This window comes from Ornithorhynchus anatinus, chromosome 15 (genome assembly GCF_004115215.2).
Source record: "Ornithorhynchus anatinus isolate Pmale09 chromosome 15, mOrnAna1.pri.v4, whole genome shotgun sequence".
NCBI lineage: Eukaryota > Metazoa > Chordata > Mammalia > Monotremata > Ornithorhynchidae > Ornithorhynchus > Ornithorhynchus anatinus.
Window position 1 is genome coordinate 18,643,095 of NC_041742.1, and position 19,454 is coordinate 18,662,548.

At 43.1% G+C, this 19,454-nt stretch overlaps 1 protein-coding gene and 2 non-coding genes across 5 annotated transcripts in view; all 3 read right to left on the bottom strand.

Moving 5' to 3' along the window:
- Positions 1 to 19,454, bottom strand: part of NLGN4X (neuroligin 4 X-linked) — a 160,826-nt gene that overhangs the window by 95,639 nt on the left and 45,733 nt on the right. For all 3 annotated transcript variants that reach the window (XM_001516322.4, XM_029079791.2, XM_029079792.2), the window contains exon 3: positions 16,080 to 16,914. In XM_001516322.4, coding sequence (XP_001516372.1) covers positions 16,080 to 16,551 — 472 coding nt within the window. In that variant the 5' untranslated portion in view covers positions 16,552 to 16,914. The remainder of the gene's footprint in view (positions 1 to 16,079; positions 16,915 to 19,454) is intronic.
- Positions 1,949 to 2,064, bottom strand: MIR1397 (microRNA mir-1397). The gene has a single exon (NR_034864.1). It is a non-coding gene; the product is annotated as a microRNA mir-1397 (primary transcript).
- MIR1398 (microRNA mir-1398) lies at positions 2,873 to 2,980 on the bottom strand. The gene has a single exon (NR_034865.1). It is a non-coding gene; the product is annotated as a microRNA mir-1398 (primary transcript).

The window sequence follows — 19,454 nt, forward strand, 5'->3', positions numbered from 1 at the left end:
GGACTAGCTTAACACACATCTATGGCTACCAAGAATGTCAGTCGATGGATCGATATTTATTGAGTGCTTCTTGTGCGCTGAACACTGCACTACGGTCTTGGGAGAGGAGAATACACCAAACTACCTAAAGTGTCTTGCTTTTAAAATGGTCTTTGTTAAGCGCTTATTATGTGCTTAGATATGAGCAGCTCACTTAGATAGGAGCTAATCAGGTTAGAAGCCATCTATGTCCCACATGGAGATCACAGCCTTAATCCCCATTTTGCAGACGAGGTAACTGAGGCAGAGAGAACTGAAGTGACCTGCACAAGTTTATACAGCAGACAAGTATCGAAGCCAGAATTAGAACCCAGGTTCTCTGACTTCCAGGTCCACGCTCTTTCCACCAGACCACACTGCTTCTCTACTTGGGTGATTCATTTTGTTTTAATCCAACCAATCGGTGATGTGAAACCACTGATGACAAGCATTTACTAGAAGAAACATGGAACTAAATGATTTGATCATTTCAGCTGCTTCTTTAATGCTACCTACAGGCATTAATATTTCTCTAGCCCTGTTTCAAATTATGACTGACTTTGATTTTTGGAGATTATTGTCCTTTGTAACTTTAGCTCTTCTGTTATAAATGATAAGGATCATTCTTACAGATGAAAATGTGCAAAATCTCAAATGAATAAAAAAAGTCTAAGTCTCAGAGCTAATTTTTGAAATGCACTTTCAAGAGAATGAGTGATGGAATGCAATTTCAGGTACTTTCAGGTCATTTACATTTCAATAGTTATTACCTGTTCATGTAGCTCCAACTTCAAAAAATTTAATTTTGATCACTAGGAAATGCCCTTAAGAAACAACTCTGCTTGAAGATATCGGATGTTAGGAGAGAGTCCTCAGTAGAGTGGTAAGAAATGGGAGATGAGTAGTTTTGATGATGAAAAGGGGGACAAGAAACTCTTGAGTGCTATGGCTCTTTTAGTTTTTAGAGCCACTCAGTCACTTAAACCACTGATGTTCCTCAACTTCCACTGAGCTCTGAAGGACTGTAATTCCTTTGGATCACTTCACAAAGAGCACAGCCTGGGATCAGAGGACCTGCATTCAAATCCCAGCTCCGCCACTTGTCTAATGTTTGGCCTTGTGCAAGTCACTTACCGTCTCTGGCCCTCAGTTTTCTCATCTGTAAAATGGGGAGTCAATTCCTGCCCTCCCTCCCACTTAGCCTGTGAGCCCCATGTGATTCAGAGCCTCTGTCCAGTCCAATTAACTTCTATCTACCCTGGCGCTAAGAGTGATACTTGACATGCAGTAAGTGTCTAGTATAATAATAATAATAATAATACTACCAATAATGACAATGATAATAATGCAATTTTTACACCTCTGGATTCTCCCTACCTCGTAGACTGCAAGAGGGACTAAGATGTGATCATCCCAGCCTTTAGTATGATGTTTGACACATAGCAAACACCTAACTCCACAATTACTAGAGTTTTGCTTATAATCCCAGTGCTTAGCACGTAGTGAGCTAATTCTGCTGCACTGTACTCTCCTAAGCGTTTAGAATAGGGCTCTGCACATAGTAAGTACTCAATAAATACTATCGATAGAAAGTAAACACCTAATATCACAATTACTACCTTTATGATTATTGTTATTATTAGAGCAATAGTTTTGTCCAAGTCAGCTCGGAGTGACGATCTTTATATGAAGAGAATAGTAGGCTTCAGTCATCCTACAGAAGGGGAAACAGACATTTTCATTTGAAAAAAGTATCAACACTTCCCAAATAAATCAGGGTTGCCTTTCCCCACAGTTTCACAAATGCAATTAAGAGATACATTTGGTAATTTTCTTGAGGACTGAATACTGGCATGTTCACACAGTTAAGAAGCCAGGGAGTGCGAGCCCGACCGAGACGAGGAAGAACTTGCGAAAACTGCTTTTTCTTTAAATCTCCAAAGTATGACGACGCTTACATCATGCTGCGTTGGGTTACATCATGCTACGTCCAGTGATGTAACCCGTCGCAATGCAATGCACACATCGCAGTGTGTCAGGGACTTAAAGGAATAGCACCTGTGTCCGATGGGCCAGCTGTCCCATCGGGGCAAAGCTCACCCAAGTGAAAAGTCGGAGCTGTTGGAATCCCAAGCAGTGGAGCCAGGACGTTTCACGGTGAAAGCAGAACCAAGGGTCACATCGAAATTATGAAACGAAGACGTGAGTCTCGGAAATGTGCCGTTCAACAATAATGGAAAATTCTTACCCCCCAAAATATTTCCTTTCTTATCACACCCTCCCTCCCTCTCTGTCCCCTCAGCTCATGCTCTATAAAAACTCATTAGGTCTGATTTCAAGACACATCACCATGTATACAAGCCATATATTCCAAACACTTACCCATCCAACCAACTTTCTGGCTTGGAGCTCTGCACACAGTAAATGCTAAATAAGTATGACTGGTTGATTGATTGCCTATCTGGGTAAGGAGCTGCCAAAAATGAAGAGGAAGAAAAAGATCCATATATTTGTTCCATTCACCACTGCAATATGGAAGGGATACCTTGTACCACCATTTCAAGCTCAGACACCTCTCTCTCATTGCTTGATTTTTATTTTTATTTTTGGCCCCAACGCTAATTTGGTTCTAGGCCTTCTTAACACTATCCTCGATGCATGCGATTTGAAATACATTTGTTAACACAACATTGCAGACGGGGCTGAGGAAACTGCAATGGGGAAATCCCATCTGGAGAGAATGTAATGAAAGATTAATTCGTTTGCTCCTTGGGCAGGCGGAGTCCAGATAAGCATACCGATAACCTCTGAAATGTTTCTCTGTGCCTAATGAGGGAGCTTGGGAGCTCACCACTGACCCATCTTTCCCGAAGTTCCATCTCCTCGGTCCTCTAGTCGACAACACTGCTGCCCTAGCTCCGCAGTGTAATTGACAAAGGGGCTGAGAGGATGGATTTTGCCATGTTAGTGTGAAACAGAAGATGATTTTTACGAGACAGCTAGGATACAGTGCTCTCTCACGCTACTGACTGACACAAGCAGGGCCGCTTCAACTTTTGGGGATTGGTTATCTAGGGCCCACTCCACTACAGTGGCCACCTGGATCTGTATCCTTTGGCCACTTGACATTCAGCCCACTCTCAGACCCGCAGCACTTACCTACAGAGTTGTAATTTATTTATTTATATTAATGACTGTCTCTGGCCTCTGCGATCATCATGGATAGCGAAACTATCTACCAACTCTGCTGTACTCTGCTCCGCCGAAGGTCCCGTCCCACGCTTTGCACATAGTAAGCACTCAAAAAACACCACTGATTGCCTGATTACTTGATCGGTACAGTAGAAGAGCAGAGCAAAGTATCTGGCTCCAATATTGGCACATGGACATCCACTCTCATCATTACAGACATACGGTAGAAAATCCCTACCGCTTTCCACTACGTTCTTACTTGTTCATCCGACAACCCTGAGCCGCTGGGTGATGGCGGGGCTCCTTGAGAATTGGGGCAATCAATCAGTGGTACCTATTGAGCTTTTACCATGTGCAAAGCACTGTACTAGGCACTTGGGAGAGTACAGCCTAACAATATAGGAGTTGGCAGACACATTCCTTGCCCATCAGCAGGTTCTAACTTTCCCTGTGGTGGACTTATTCTTCTGTTTCTGTTCTCTCCCATTCTGTTCTCCACCACCTTCAAATGATGAGCTCCTTATGCACAGCGATGGCACATGAATTAATACCCATGAACTCTTCCCAGCTCCTATGCACTGGGAAGCAGCATGGTTTAATGAAATAGAGCACGGGCCTGATAGGCAGAAGGACCTAGGTTCTAATCCCGGTTCTGTCGCTTGCCTGCTGTGTGGCCCTGGGCAAGTAACTTAACTTCTCTTCGCCTCAGTTACCTCATCTGTAAAATGGGGATTAAGACTGTGAGCTCCATGTGGGATTGGTGTTTGTTTCTTTGTTTTGTTCTTATGGTATTTATTGAGAGCTTATTATGTGTCAGGCACTGTACTAAGCACTGTGGTAGATACAAGCTAATCAGGTTGGACACAGTCCCTGGTCCACAGGGGGCTCACAGTCTTAATCCCCATTTTACTCCTCTTCATATCGATGAGCCATATGATTACTATGAATGGAGAATGACTTTTTTTTTTGCACATTCTGAAATATGTGAAATGTGAAGGAGAATCCAAGCAATGGGTGGAGAAGGAGAATCAAACAGTAGAATTTGATTCTGTTCTCCAATGAAATTGGACCATGTGTCTTTGGGGAAAGTGCACCATGCTGTCTTCGTTACACCCATCCTGGTCTAACCACTGGAAAATCCCATTTAGTTATTGGATTTCAGAACAAGCACTGCAATAGTGCAACACAATTACTGATACCGTCAGCCTCACTAATAGAGAATGTGCTTGGAATTGATTAAATGATGGATGGGCCTTGAAGCATTTGGCTAAATCTGCTTAATCATCATCCACTTCTCCCGCTGCTCTGCTAGTTCATTTTAAATTCCACTGTAACAACACCTTCCAATTTGTTGAGTCTTTCTACCACTTTATATTTAGTCTCAAATCAGAAAACGGGGATGCCTACCATCGGAAGTCTACGGAAAACAAACAACAATTGGGGTTTCTCTACTTGGAAATCTTCATTTCGATCAACAAACTGGTGCCTGGATGATCTTCGTTGCATAGCAAGGTTCATATTCAATTCATTACGGTAAAGGAAAACCTCATACACATTAGATGTTTTAAGATGAGATCTCCTTCCAACCTGACTAGCTTGTGTCTACCCCAGAGGTTAGTACAGTGTCTGACACAGAATAAGTACTTGAAAATACCATTTAAAAACCCCCTAAAAAAGAGTCCAGTTCTTTACACATTTAAACTCTTCATATATATTGGCTACTGACTCATAAAAAGGCTTAAAACCTCCTCACCTACTGAAGCACAGAGAAGTTAAACAATCCATCAATGGTATTGACCAAACGCTTACTGTGTGCAGAGCACCAAACTAAGCGCATACAACAGAGTCGGTAGAAAAGTTATCTGCCCAGGAGCAGCTGACTGATCACTCACACAACTCAGGTGTTCTCATTCATTAAATGAGTGGATCGATTCGATTTTGATTTCCTGGGGGTCTCGCCACTGAAAGGCTGACCGATTTCCAGCTCGTCACCTACCCCTGTTCCCTCCTTGGAAAGTGCTCTTTCCAACGAGGAGAAGTGCCACGCCTGGGATAAAGTCACTGTACCCCGTCTTTAAAATGCCTACAAATATTCCCTGCAGAAACGGCATCTGTGACAACAAATCGTTAATCATCGTTCTCTCCTTTGACACGTACATCCAATGAGGCTCTCGTTTCGAACATGTAGTTCTCCTCCTTGCAACACCACAGTCCTGTTCCATTTAAAATGGGGAAGAGGTCAGTACGACCTTCTGTGGCTCTTCTATGACATCTGATTGTAAGGTTAAAAATGAAGCCTTATTTTTTTCGATCAACGCTTATAAGAATACGTGCTCATGCCTCTTCTGCCAGAATTTAATTGACTACTGGAAAACTGCTTTTCTACCAAGTGCATCATCTTGCCACATCTCTATCTCCTTCATGATTGGAATGAAGGAGTAGACTGAGGCAGATTGAAAAGTTTGAAGAGAAAAATTGGAGGTGTGCTTATATAAGGGTACATAGTCACTCTGCCTCTTAAAGTCTCTTTTCGATAAGTATTTTATGCAATTATATCCTGGGAAGAAAGGTTATATAAGATTTAATGAATGTGGAACAGAACTTTCCATAAGTTGAAAAAGCCTTTCTCCCCTACAAAACACCTTGAAATCCTTCCATTAAGCATACACTCATTCCTTGGCAAGTAGACTTTCTTGAGGGAGCCTGAAAAATTCACTTTCTGAAGGCTTTAAAAGCCATCTTGTCTCGAGCTTTCCAATCATCACATCTTTCCCAGTGAGAACACTTCAGAAAATGCAAAGAACAGGAATATTAATGATATAATAGTGGTGTTTTCTACGTGTTTACAGTACCGAGCACTGTACTAACCGCTGGAGTAGAGAGAAGATAATCGGGTCAAATACAGTTACGTCACACTACATGGTGATCATTCGGTCTGTGAACTTGTCAGGTGCCATTTAATTGAACAAAATCAATTTTCGCCTCTATTTCAGCTTAATTTTCACAATGAGACTCCAAGAAGAGAGTCCAGAGTTTTCCTGGAAGACTACAAGGGAGGCTGCTGGGCTAGACGCCTAGAAAACTGAGGCTCAGAGAAGTGAAGTGACTTGCCAAGGACATACAGAAGGCAGGGGGCAGAACCAGGACTAGAACCCAGGTCTTCTGACTTCCAGTTCCATGTTCTGTCCCTTAAGCTCCACTGCTCCAGGAAGTTCATATTGTGAATGATCAGAATCTATCAAAAACATCAAGCCTCTCAGATGAAGTCTGCACATTTTTTTGGAGGAGTTCCCCTCAGGGATGAGGCCTGGTCTTGAGAATTCAAGAAAGAAATCACGTCTAGAGGGATTGGTTAGAATGCTTATTTCTTGAAGAGCATTACTAGGATGTTCTAGTTCCTGACACTCATAACAATCACTCCGCTGTCCAGATCATTTTTCTAAAAAAAATGAACCACCACCCCCTGCTCCCTCGGCAAAAGCCCATTGGGTTCACATGTCCTCACTCCTCAAGAATCTCCAGAGGTTGCCCATTCGGCATCAAACAAAACCTCTTTATTAACTGTATCATCCTCTCCCAAGCACTTAGCGCAGTGCTCTGCACACAGCAAGCACTCAATAAATACAATTGATGACGACGGTTTAACTTAACGTTTGGCTGGACAGGGGCTCGAGCCCCGGAAATCTGGCCCAGGTACAGTTATAATGTTTCACACTGAACGCCCCACTCCATCAGAACACCTGGCTGAACTCAAAAAAATCAGAGGGAGGAAGATGGGATCACTGGCCAAGCATACAAACTGCCTGAGGCCCTATGAACCGTCAGAAAAAGGATCTTCAGAAGCTCCCTAAGGATGTTTACACAATACACACGCCTTGAGTGAAAGAGAGTTAATTTCCCCCAGGCGCTTGCCTCGAGCAAGAACACCAAATTTCATGTTTTCATTTTAACACCTCTGCGCTCTGGCTTTTTAGCGCATCGGAGTAATACTGGGTTTCCCATTAGTTCGGTTTCACGGTTTTGTTATAAATTATGTCAATGCTGTTCTCGGGCTTCCTGGATAGGGAGAGAAGACTGGCTGTTAATTGTGCATGAAAAACATATTAAAACTGTAAATCATCCTTTTTTTCCAATGTGTGAGACTGTCAAAGGAACAAATCCACAGTGCCACATTGAACGTTCTTTCCTTAGTCCTTGCTGTCCCAAGGCCGCTGACTAGCAGCCCTAAATCACAACACGATCTTGCCAGTTACCTGTCAATTCTCTGTTCCTTTAATCCAAAGAAAGCCAGTTAAAACGTGTTACAAAATAGGACACTGGTCAATATTGGAAAAGGAGGAGAGTGGAAGGTGATTGGGGCATTCTGTTGTCTGTATATTCTGTTAACATTCTGTTAACTGTATATATTTTCGTTACCCTATTTATTTTGTTAATGAATTGTACATCGCCTTGATTCTATTTAGTTGCCATTATTTTTACGAGATGTGATTCCCCTTGACTCTGTTTATTGCCATTGTTCTTGTCTGTCCGTCTCCCCCGATTAGACTGTAAGCCCGTCAAACGGCAGGGACTGTCTCTATCTGTTGCCGACTTGTTCATCCCAAGCGCTTAGTACAGTGCTCTGCACATAGTAAGCGCTCAATAAATACTATTGAATGAATGAATGAATGTTGTCGCCACTTTCTCCTTTCCAGATTTGAAAATGTCCTTACTGCTGGGGATGCCCTTTTACCCGTCGCTAGAAAAAGGGTCATTTTGACCCTGCGGTCATATCTTCCTTCCTCCTACAGAGACCATGGTAGAGAGGAGAAAGAGAGGTGGCGGAGGTCGGGGGAGTCTTCCTTCTACACAGCCCTTGCTAGACCTTCATCTTATGTACATAAGGAATCAGCACAGCCTACGTCTCCCCTTCTAGTCTGTAAGCTCATTGTGGGCATGGAATGTGCCCGCTTATTCTTATATTGTACTATCCCAAGCGCACCATACAGTGCTCTGCACACACTAAGTGCTCAATAAGTACGACCGAATCAATCAATGAATGAGAGTCAGAAGGACCTAGGTTCTAATCCTGGCTCCGCCACTTGTCCGCTGTGTGACTGTGGGCAAATCACTTCACTTCTCTGTGCCTCAGTTCCCTCAACTTTAAAATGGGGATTAACACTGTGAGCCCCACGTGGGACATGGACTGTATCCAACCTGATCAGCTTGCATCTATCCCAGCACTTTGAACAGTGCTTGACATATAGTAAGCATTTAAGTGTCATTATTATAATTATTATTATTATTATTATTATAAAGACTTGTCAATGAGTGAAGAGAAGCAGCGTGTCCTACGGAAAGAGGATGCCACTAGGAGTCAACAGATCTGGAAGACAGTCCATAATTTCATTTATTGACTCCTGGGCTGTTTCTCTGGCTCCTCCTCAGTTTAACTGTATTCCTTGCATCTGTGGGTTCAAATCGCTCTCCTTTTGTTCCCTACATCGGTAGGGCGCTTTCTCTATTCTGAGCTCAGGGACTATTTTCTTGCTTAGCTTATACAGGGCCCAGGCTGAAAGGTCAATCTTTATTGGGGGGGTGGACTGCTCTTTTGTGAAATGAGGAACAAAAAGAACTTAGAAACTGGTCGGAAACCAGAGTTTAGTCTCAAGGGTCAAAACTGCTGGTACTTTTAGATTCCCGACCCATCTATTGGGGTCACGAGGCAGCCAGGATTTGAAAAAAGAGGAATGAAAAATAGCACACGGTTTTATTCTTTAAGCTGAGAGTTCACCGTGGAAGACAGACAATTCTTCTTTTCTAAGGCTGCGGTGTCTCTGAACAAGAAACGCAAGTCACGTGCCCTACATAGAGTATGAAACTCTCCCTAGCGCTTTGTATAATACTCTGCGCCACAACAAGTGCTCAACAAAAACCATCGGTGACCATGAAACAGCCTCTAAGGACTCACACACTTTGAATTTTATCTTTTACTTCTTTAACGGAAATTTCGACCTGCCCCCATTTCTCTGTGGAGAAAGACAGTATTATCTATAATTAAACTTTTATTGAATGACAAATTCTAAACATCTACCATTCTCCGCTCCACAAGGACATTTGTGATTTGCTTTGCAGCGGGTCCTAATTTGGGATTTTGTTATCAATAATAATTATCCTAATTATTATTGTACTTGCTAAGCATTTACTCTGGGCCAAGAAGTGTGCTGAGCGCTAGGGTAGATACAATACAATCGGCTCGGACACAGTCCTTGTCCCCTAGTTGAATTCACAGTCTAAAGGGAGTTGGGGGAAGAACAGATATTTCATCTCCATTTTACCGTTGAGGAAACTGAAGCCCAGAGAGTGGAGTGACTTGCCCAAGGTCACACAGCAGGCAGGTAGGAAAGCCAGCATTTCAACTCAGGCTCTCGCTTTCCAGTTATGTCTTCTTTCCGGAATTGCCGTGGCCCTTCATTATTCTTTTCTGCTTCTTTTTAAACTAGTGTTCGATGCAGAAGAAACACAGACAGAACCAATTTGGCGAAGTGGGCTAACCAACAGGCCGGTCTCTTATAACTGAATCCGTGCTCTGTCATTAACTCTCTGTGATACTCCCAGACCTCCATTTCCCCAACAGTAAAATGGGGTTATTTGAATCCACCTACCTCACAAAAGTACTCGAGCATTACTAATATGTAAATGATTATAAGGCACTTTTCCCCCAAAGGGAGCCAAAGAAGTGACGAATACAATGTGGTTTTCATTCGATAAAGCATAATACAGGTTCTGATCATGATCAAATCTATTCTCGACCTTATTGGATGCCTAAAGACTAACACATTATGATTATACATACTTATTCATGCAAGAAACAAATTAACTTGTATTATTTCTATCTTCATTAATTGGTCCTAATAGAAAGAACACGGGGCCTGGGAAGCACGGTCTCTAATCCTCGTTCTACCACTTGCCTGATGTGTGACTCTGGGTAAGTCACTTAACTTACTTAACTTAAATACCCGTTCTTCCTCCTCCTTAGAGTTTGAGCGCAGTGAAGGGCAGGGACTGTGTCTGACCTGATTGACCTCTTACCTACCCAGGCAAGTCACGACACTTTTCTGGGCCTCTGTTTCCTCAACTGTAAAATGGGGATTCGATACCTGTTCTCCCTCCGGCTTAGACTGAGGCCCCCACGAGGAACAGGGATTGGGTCTGACTTGATTGATTTTAATCTACTCAGGACCTTAGAACAGTGCTCGAAACAAAGTAAGTGCTTAGAAGAGACCATTAAAACAAAACAGAGACCTTAGTTACACCCACTGAAGTATAAGCTCCTGATGGGTGGGGATCAAGTCTACCAACTCTGCAGTAATGCACTGTCTCCCCAGCACTCAGTACAGTGCTTTGCACCCAGTCGATGGTCCATAAAGACCACTGGTTGATGGATCTACGACAACTGTTGCTGACGGGGTTGCGGACCGTCTCTAGGGGGATGTCCATCAAGCACACGGAAACATCCTGGGGAAGGTAAGATGGAGCCTAGTGATTTCCTACATTAAATGGTTTTCAACGTTATTATCGCTTTAAGCTAGTCTTGGAAGGAAGGAAAATGGAAGATTCTTTGCTGTTCCATTTCTGCATTGGTATTAGCCGGCAATTCCCTTTCCAGTTCTCGCACATTCAAAAAGATACAAGGTTGGGATTAGACTCCAAGGATTATCAGTCCGTAACCTCTTGGTTCTAAAATTGTCCCTTCTGGTAAGGCCATTTGGGAGTAGTGCTGTCAGAAATAGGTTGCCCTCAATATCACCTCTTGAGCTAACTGGCAAATGGCTCCTTACACGACCAACAGAAAGGGACAAGGGAAAGGCATCTGTGCCGGAATAGGAAACCGCAGGCGAAAACTCTGACTTCAAAATATGCTTCTGATGTCTACGCTACCCGGCGACTGACGGCAACACAGCTTGCCGTTCAATTCAAATATGAAAGCAGAGTCTAATTTGTGATTTCGCACCCGTGATATGTTCCATCTAAATTAACATCAAAATCACTCCAACCCATTGTAGACTACCCCATGTATCAATGGAAAGATGATTATGATTTCTTGTAAAGAATTCTTTACTGAAAAAAATAAGTGGCACCTGTTCAGCGCTTACTGTGTGCCAGGCACTGCACTGAGCGCCGGAGCAGGTATAAGATAATAGGATTCTACGCAGTCCCTGACCCACACGGGGCTCACAGTCTTAATCCCCATTTTTCAGATGAGCCAACGAGCACAGAGAAGTCAAGTGACTTACCCAGGGACACAGAGCAGATAAGCGGCAGAGACGCGATTAGAATGCAGGTCCTCTGATTCACAGGCCTGCGCTCTTTTCATTAACAGGCCATGCTGCTTCTCGATGCCGCTTGTGTATGATGGAGAAAATTACTGGCCTTCACTGCAAATGCTCTCTAGCCACCTTTGTCTGTGGGTGACGATAACTTTTATCAACCCCAGTGCTTAGTACAGTGCCTGGCACATAGTACATGCTTAACCAACACCATTAAAAAAAAAAAAAGGATCCAGGGCTCTCTGCTGCTGCGGTTGCTTCTGCAGCCACTGTGGTGACTTCCCTTCTATTGACGGAGCTCGCTGAAGGGATTTCCTGTCACAATAATAATAATGTCGGTATTTGTTAAGCGCTTACTATGTGCAGAGCACTGTTCTAAGCGCTGGGGTAGATACAGGGTAATGAGATTGCCCCACGTGAGGATCACAGTTAATCCCCATTTTACAGATGAGGTAACTGAGGCACAGAAAAGTGAAGTGACTTGCCCACAGTCACACAGCTGACAAGTGGCAGAGCCGGGAGTCAAACTCATGACCTCTGACTCCAAGCTTTGACTACCCCCTTTCCCCACCAATAATAATAATGTTGGTATTTGTTAAGCGCTTACTATGTGCCGAGCACTGTTCTAAGCGCTGGGGTAGACATAGGGGAATCAGGTTGTCCCACGTGGGGCTCACAGTCTTAACCCCCATTTTACAGATGAGGGAACTGAGGCACAGGGAAGTTAAATGACTTGCCCACAGTCACACAGCCGACAAGTGGCAGAGCTGGGATTCAAACTCATGAGCCCTGACTCCAAAGCCCGTGCTCTTTCCACTGAGCCACGCTGCTTCTCTAATGCCACTGTTACTGGGAGAGGGGACAGTAATGGCAGGAGCAGGAGAAGAAAAACTGCCAATATGGAGCAGTAGGACAATGTCGACAAAGATAATCAATCGGTGGCACTTACTAGGTGTGCGCTGAGCGCAAAGCACTTTACTAAGTGCTTGGGAAGAGTACAACAGAGTTGGTAGGCACGTTCCCAGGGAGCTTACAGTCTTCTGGAGGAGCCTACAGTCTAAAGGAGGAGCTTAAAGTCTAGATGATGCAGCCTCCTTTCCAAAAATGATAGAAAGGCAGCGGTTTTGTAACAACCAGTGGGAAGAGGTTTAAAAACCCTTCGTGAATTTCCTATATTTTGGGCAGTGCCATCCACACTCTCATCCTTGCCAACCGTATGCCTGCTTGCAGGTCAGTAGCTCTTATAATAATAATGTTGGTATTTGTTAAGTGATTACTATGTGCAGGGCCCTGTTCTAAGCACTGAGGTAGATTTACAGGGTCATCAGGTTATCTAACGTGAGGCTCACAATCTTAATCCCCATTTTACACATGAGGTAAGTGAGGCACAGAGAAGTTAAGTGACTTTTGCCCACAGTCACACAGCTGACAAGTGGCGGAGCGGGTATTCGAACCCATGACCTCTGACTCCCAAGTCTGGACTCTTTCCACTGAGCCACGCTACTTCTCTATATACTTCTCTACATGCATCTTATATACTGATGACCTTGACTGCCAGAGTCCATATCTTCTACGTGATAGCCCTCTAGACTGTAGCTTGTTGGGGGCTGAGAACGGGCTACCAACCCCACTGTGCTGAACTCTCCCAAACGCCCAGCACAGCGCTCTGCACACGATATGCACTCAGTCGATACCACTGACTGACTGACAGCACCTTACCTGATGGGGACCAGAGTCATCGGAGGTAACATTAGAGTTTTGATATTTAAGGTCCATGCAAGCTGTTAACTGATCATTTCTGTAACCAGGAGGTAAATCTGGATAGGTCAAGGATTAGCATTCACCTAGGTAGCTCCAGTGGTTTGCATTCTGAAGAAGAAGACAGACAGGAGCAGAGGAAATCTTAAAGATTCTGAGCCTCCATCTTCTCCATCACGAGAATGAAAATTTACACCTGTTCTTCATTAGCAAGTCCTGAGGAAGCTAGACTTTCCTTGTGTGTGTGGTTTTAATAATGGTTTGAGGAGAATGTTTGACATTTCTGGAAAAGGAATGTCAGTGGAAACCTTTCATAAGAAGCAGTTATGTGCTTTCATTTCCCATTGACATCATTGGGTCATTGCTCCTCGAGAAAAAGGACTAATATTAAAATCCCTTCATCTTACCAACACAAATGACCCGAGCAGCCTTTAGTCAGGACTTTAAATGTAGATTTAAATTCTTATTCTCTCTGTTGAAAAATCCACATTACATAAAGCATTTCACCATTATTTTAAAACTACATCTTAACGTTCATACATGTGCTATATGAAGTATGTCTTGAAATACGCCGTAGATAAATATTATTTGCAAACCGGAATAACTTCAAGTGCCTTTTAAGACACATTTTCTGGAATTAAGGTTATAAGTGGTACATTTTCAAAGGTTGGCTGCGAAGACTTTCCCGTGCCTTAAAACTTAACTCTCAGTTCAGCTTGTTTTTAAAATGCTTCTTTTTCATATTGGGATTAGGACTCTGTTGCCTATTCGTCAACGTCTTATTGGTCGCGATTGTCAGAGTTCAATAACAATCTACTTGCAAAGAGCCTCTCTTCTCTGCCTTTCACGAAGCTTCTGTCAATTATGCACCGTCCCCCGACATTGTGTAACTGGGCTTTCTGAGAGCGGCGCCTATTGGTTAGTTGTTCCCCACCCTAGGATCTCCTCCAGAAGATGAATTGTTAAAATCAAGGTGGGTCCTTTTTCTTTCAGGACTTCTTTTCAAATAGGCAGAGACTCTGACCCAGGTGTCTTTCCAAATCCGAGCTCTAATTGGATTTGGGGAGCGCAGCCCACGTATTCACAAACGCACAAAGAGGCTACTGAGAAAGCTCATAAAGACGAGCACTTTGGGCCTCCTTTACTTAAACAAGAGCTCCAAACGTGAATTTAACCAATTGAGTCATTTTCAGACCTAGGCTACCCAATCTAATTTCGTGGTCGGTCTCCATAACAACACAGATAACTTTATGCCAGATGAGAGTCATATAATGAGGCAAAGGATGCTTAATCCGATTCCGTGAGCAGCTCTTTACAGTAATTTCACTTAACTATGCTTGGGCGACACACAATTTTAGGTCTGCTTTTTGTTAGAGCTTTGCTTTTTTTCGCCCTTTTTTAAAATTTGTACTTAATATTGGACAATCGCTTGCGCGTTCACACAGCACAGTGGATTAATAATATTTCTGAAGCCAAGTCACCACAGTCTGCATGAATTAATTTATTAATATAACAACGCACTTGTTAATTTAAGAATCGAGGATCTTAAATTAACGATCATATTCCTGTCAACTTCTTGCGATTCCATTTAAAGAGAGCCACACTAAATACCCCCCCAGAGCAAGAGACACTCACTAAACCACCCCTACATTATTGCTAGTAATAGCCAACTCTGCCTGCCTTGACTGTTCTGATACATCTGAATTTTTCCTATAATGACGGCCCTTGACTCTAGTCTTAAAGCAACATATAGGTGGAAAGCGGAAGCTTAAGATTCTAATTGTACTTTTGGAAACCCTTCAATAGTCACTTCTTTTATCTGAAATAAAAGGAACATTGACATGAATGTCAATAATGCCAGATAATGCTGACTTAAAGTGACTAAAAGAGTCTAATGACTAATATTGGTCTTGAAATTTTCTACCATCTTCTTTAAAATAAACTCTGCACCAGGAATTTTCAAGGACAAGAGGAGTTCTGAACACAGAAGGGCTACACCTGTTTTGATTCCTCATATCTGCATTTGATTAAAATGAATTATAAATTGACAAGGAGCATAAAAACCCCGGGTTCTCTACCAAAAAGGTCTAATGTATTTTTCAGCTGGTTTGTAAACAACCCATTTCTCTCAACTCTCTCTCTTTTGAGGCTGCTAACAAGTAATTCAATCGGTGGGATAAATTAATACTAAAACGCCCCAAATCCTGCTTTCCGCAATGGAGCCGTGGGAATGATTTTCTATAGGATTACTTTACCTATTCCCCTGCCTTTTAGTACATGATTCCAAATATCCTAGACAGGGCGAACTGCAATCCAATCACAATACATGAATAAAAGCTGTAACTCTTACCAGCTTCATTTGACCCCATTTGCATTTGCTGTAAAGGAATAATGATAATAATAATAATGATAATAACTGGAGTATCTGTTAAGCACTTACTATGTGCCAAGCACTCTTCTAAGCCCAGGGTTAGAGACAAGGCAAGCTGGTGGGACACAGTCCCTGTCCCACATGGGACTCACAGTCTTAATCCCCATTTTACAGACGAGGGAACTGAGGCCCAGAGAAGTGAAGCGACTTGCCCAAGGTCACACAGCAGACACGTGGCAGAGCTGGGATTGGAACCCACATCCTCCGACTCCCAGGCCCCTGCTCTTTCCACTAGGCCATGCTGCTTCTCATGGGGTACAGGAAGAGAGAAGCTTGAGACCTTTCCCACCTGGATCCTAAATCTCCCCGCCTTTTAGCACCGCTGGGCACTCGCGGAGACTTTTGGGGGTCTAGTTGGAGAAAGTACTCACCATCCTCGGTGGGCACGTAGATATTTAAGTACAAGCAATCTTCATTTTGATCTTGCACATAGGTCATCAAGGTATCCAAATTGGCGGTAAACCAGATGGGGAGCATATCGTGAAGCAAGGATCGCTCGTCCAGGTGCTGCGGACAGACAGCGGCAAACTGGGTGGCGTTGCGAATCCCGGTCCAGGAGGACGGAGGCTCCGGAGGCTGGAAGCGTCTCTCTCCGGTGGGGGGAGAGGCGTAGGGCACCCCCAGATACTGCTCCACGGGGCCCAGGATCTCATTGGGCAGTGGTGTTCTCAGGCCCCGGATTTTGCCGTAATTTGTGGTGACAACGGGGTATTGTGCTTGGCTGTCGATCAGCGTGAACCTGATGGCGAGAGCTGTTATCCAAAGTAGGAAATTCGAGTTCAACATGACACAGATGGGGGTGAAGACCAGTGGAAGCCATAATAGTCTCTTGGGCCTCGACATTGTTTACAGCGGCATTAGCGGGGCTCCTTCTTCCGCGGACCAGGGGAGAGCCAAGGCGGTCGAGAAAACCGGCCGGCCGGCAGGAGGCTGTCTTCTTTCGGGTAATGGAGGTCCCAACACCCACCTGGAACTGCGCGGCGGGCGGAGAACTCAAAGACTCTGATCATAAACAGATTCCACCGTTGGGAGAAAAACACGGGAGTCCTCTTCTCTGCATCCCATTCCCAGAACGTAATCCCACCTTAATCTCGACTCCCTTGGCAGACAAACAGAATTGGGAAACAAAGGGTGGATCCTGGTTGTCACGCCGCTCCACCAGGACAACGAGTCTCGCCCAGATAAATCCAAGCCTGGAGTGGCTCCCTAAGGGAAAGTGAAAACACAAAATTAAGATTAACTAAATGCAGTAGCCCAACACCTCTGCCTTGTGTATGTCGATTAACAGACTCTAAGCCCTTCTAGCTCCTTGTGGGCAGGGATCATAATTACCGACTCTATTGTACTGTAATCTCCCAAGCACTCAGTGCACTATTCTGGACACGGTGAGTCCTCAATAAATACCACTGATCCATTGGTTGATTGATAACCTGGTTTCGTCAACTGTAAAGTGATGCTGCACCCAGATGTCTTATAGTAGAGACGGATGAACTAGACTGCAAACTCCTTGTGGCCAGAGATCACAACTTCCAATTCTATTGTACTGACCTCTCCCAAGTGCTTAGTACAAGGCTCTGCTCAATAAATACCACTGTTCCATTTTGATGCTCAAACGAAAACCTGGTGACTAGAACCCATCTACAGAATTCATTCATTCATTCATAGTATTTATTGAACGCTTACTATGTGCACAGCACTGTACTAAGCGCTTGGAATGTACAAATTGGCAACAGATAGAGACAGTCCCTCCCCATTAATGATGGGCTTACAGTCTAATCGGGGGAGACAGACAGACAAAAACAATAGCAATAAATAGAATCAAGGGGATGTACATATCATTAAAACAATAGTGATAAATAGAATGTGACTATACCCCTCCATAGGCTACATTAATTCTTCCCTAGGTGGTGTGCACTTTCTTCTCATTTTGTTAGGAAGGCTGGGAAAAAAAGGGCCCATTCTAAATTTCAATCACACACTGGATATCGCTACATATTTGTCTTTTTTTTTAATGAACCTAAGCATTTTTAAATGACGTTTCCTAGATCCCATTTCAATTAGGTCTAAATGAAAAACTCTCCAGTGATGGGTTATGCTCACCTACAAATGGAGGCCTTTCTGACGACAGTCTAGGTATCTGGAGGTCCTAAGTTCAACTTTATTCATTTTGGAAATGTGCAGGTTGTATGAACTAAACAACATTATCCACCCCAAGGGTTCTGTATTTGGAAATCAAAATGGAAAAGTTTAGGGTGTCAAACCAAGGACTGAAGCATAGAGACAATACACATGAAAACAGTTCATGTGAATTAAGCATGTTTTTTGAAGAAAAAAAGAGAAAAAACATTCTTGATCCCAATAGAGTGATTATTATATCAGAACGATTAAAAAATGGATAAACTCTCCAGTGGACCGAACTCCAGCAAGAGGTTTTAGTGCTTGACGATGTCCTCCTAAGTTAAAGAAAATGGGGTCAAAAATCATGACCAGAACAATGAACCTGAAAAGCAGCTGGCTTCTGTAGACAGGATGATGGTTGGCTGGAGCGACTGTTCTAATCCCTGCCTTAATCATCTCCAACTTTTAAATAGTTAATGAACAGTCCCAAAAGATGCAGGTGATGACAGAATACCTTTGACTAGTTAAACATCCCTCAAAGCAAAGAAGCCTTTTAACCAACAATAGTCCTTTCTTCAAGTCCTTTGTTCACTTAAAGATATGGCATCACTGCCTCTTTGTCTCTTTTTTAATGGTTCAAATCATTTCCTGGAAATCAGGAACAACCAACACTTCAGTTTACCAGGCTTGCATAATAAAATACTTTTTGGAGGAAAAAAAAAGATGCACGCTTTAGAAATCCAAGATCTAAGGAAGAAAGAGCAAATTTGGAAATTGCCTTTGACTGCACATATATGCTTGGTCTCTTTTAGAACGTAAGCTTTCAAAGTCCTTGTCATATTTCCTTAATTATATCTTAGCTCTGTTTAGGCTACACTCATATACTTTAAAGACTACTCTTAATGGAATATGAGTAATGTAGCTAAGTAAGAAGAAATAATTCGATATGAAATTTGGAAAGATCTGAAAGCGAGAGGAAAAAGTTTAAAGCCTTCAAATATGACAGTGGGAACATGGGCAACAATTAAGAATAGCCTTCTGAAAGAATGAGCAGTTTGCAAGTACCATAATAATTATCATTCCCACTTTTTCCAAACAATAGAAAAATTAAACTACGATAGAAAGGTCTCTCTAGGCATTTAGGCATATTTGATCTTCGTTACCTTCAACATTGTTGGCAGAGCCTCGTTTACGAGTAAATCCAGGTCTTTCTTGTATTTCGCTTTTCGTGCGTATGTAAGATCGTTATGGGGAGGGAACAAGTCTGCTAATTCTGCTGTACTGTACTCTCCCAAGTGTTTAGTAATAATAATTTTGGTACTTGTTAAGCACTTACTATATGGCAAGCACCGCTCTAAGTGCTGGGATAGATACAAGTTAATCAGTTTGTACAGAGTCTCTGCCCCATAGAGAGCTCACTCCCTTAATCCCCAGAGAAGTTAAGAGACTTGCCCAAGGTCACACAGGAGACATGTGGCAGAGCTGGGAATAGAACCCAGGTCCTTCTGACTCCCAGGCCTGGGCTAGGCTGCTCTAATACAGTGCCCTACACAGTAATCACTCAATAAATGCAATTGATTGATTGATCCCAACTTCCACTTGTCTGCTGTGGTACCTTGGGCAAGTAA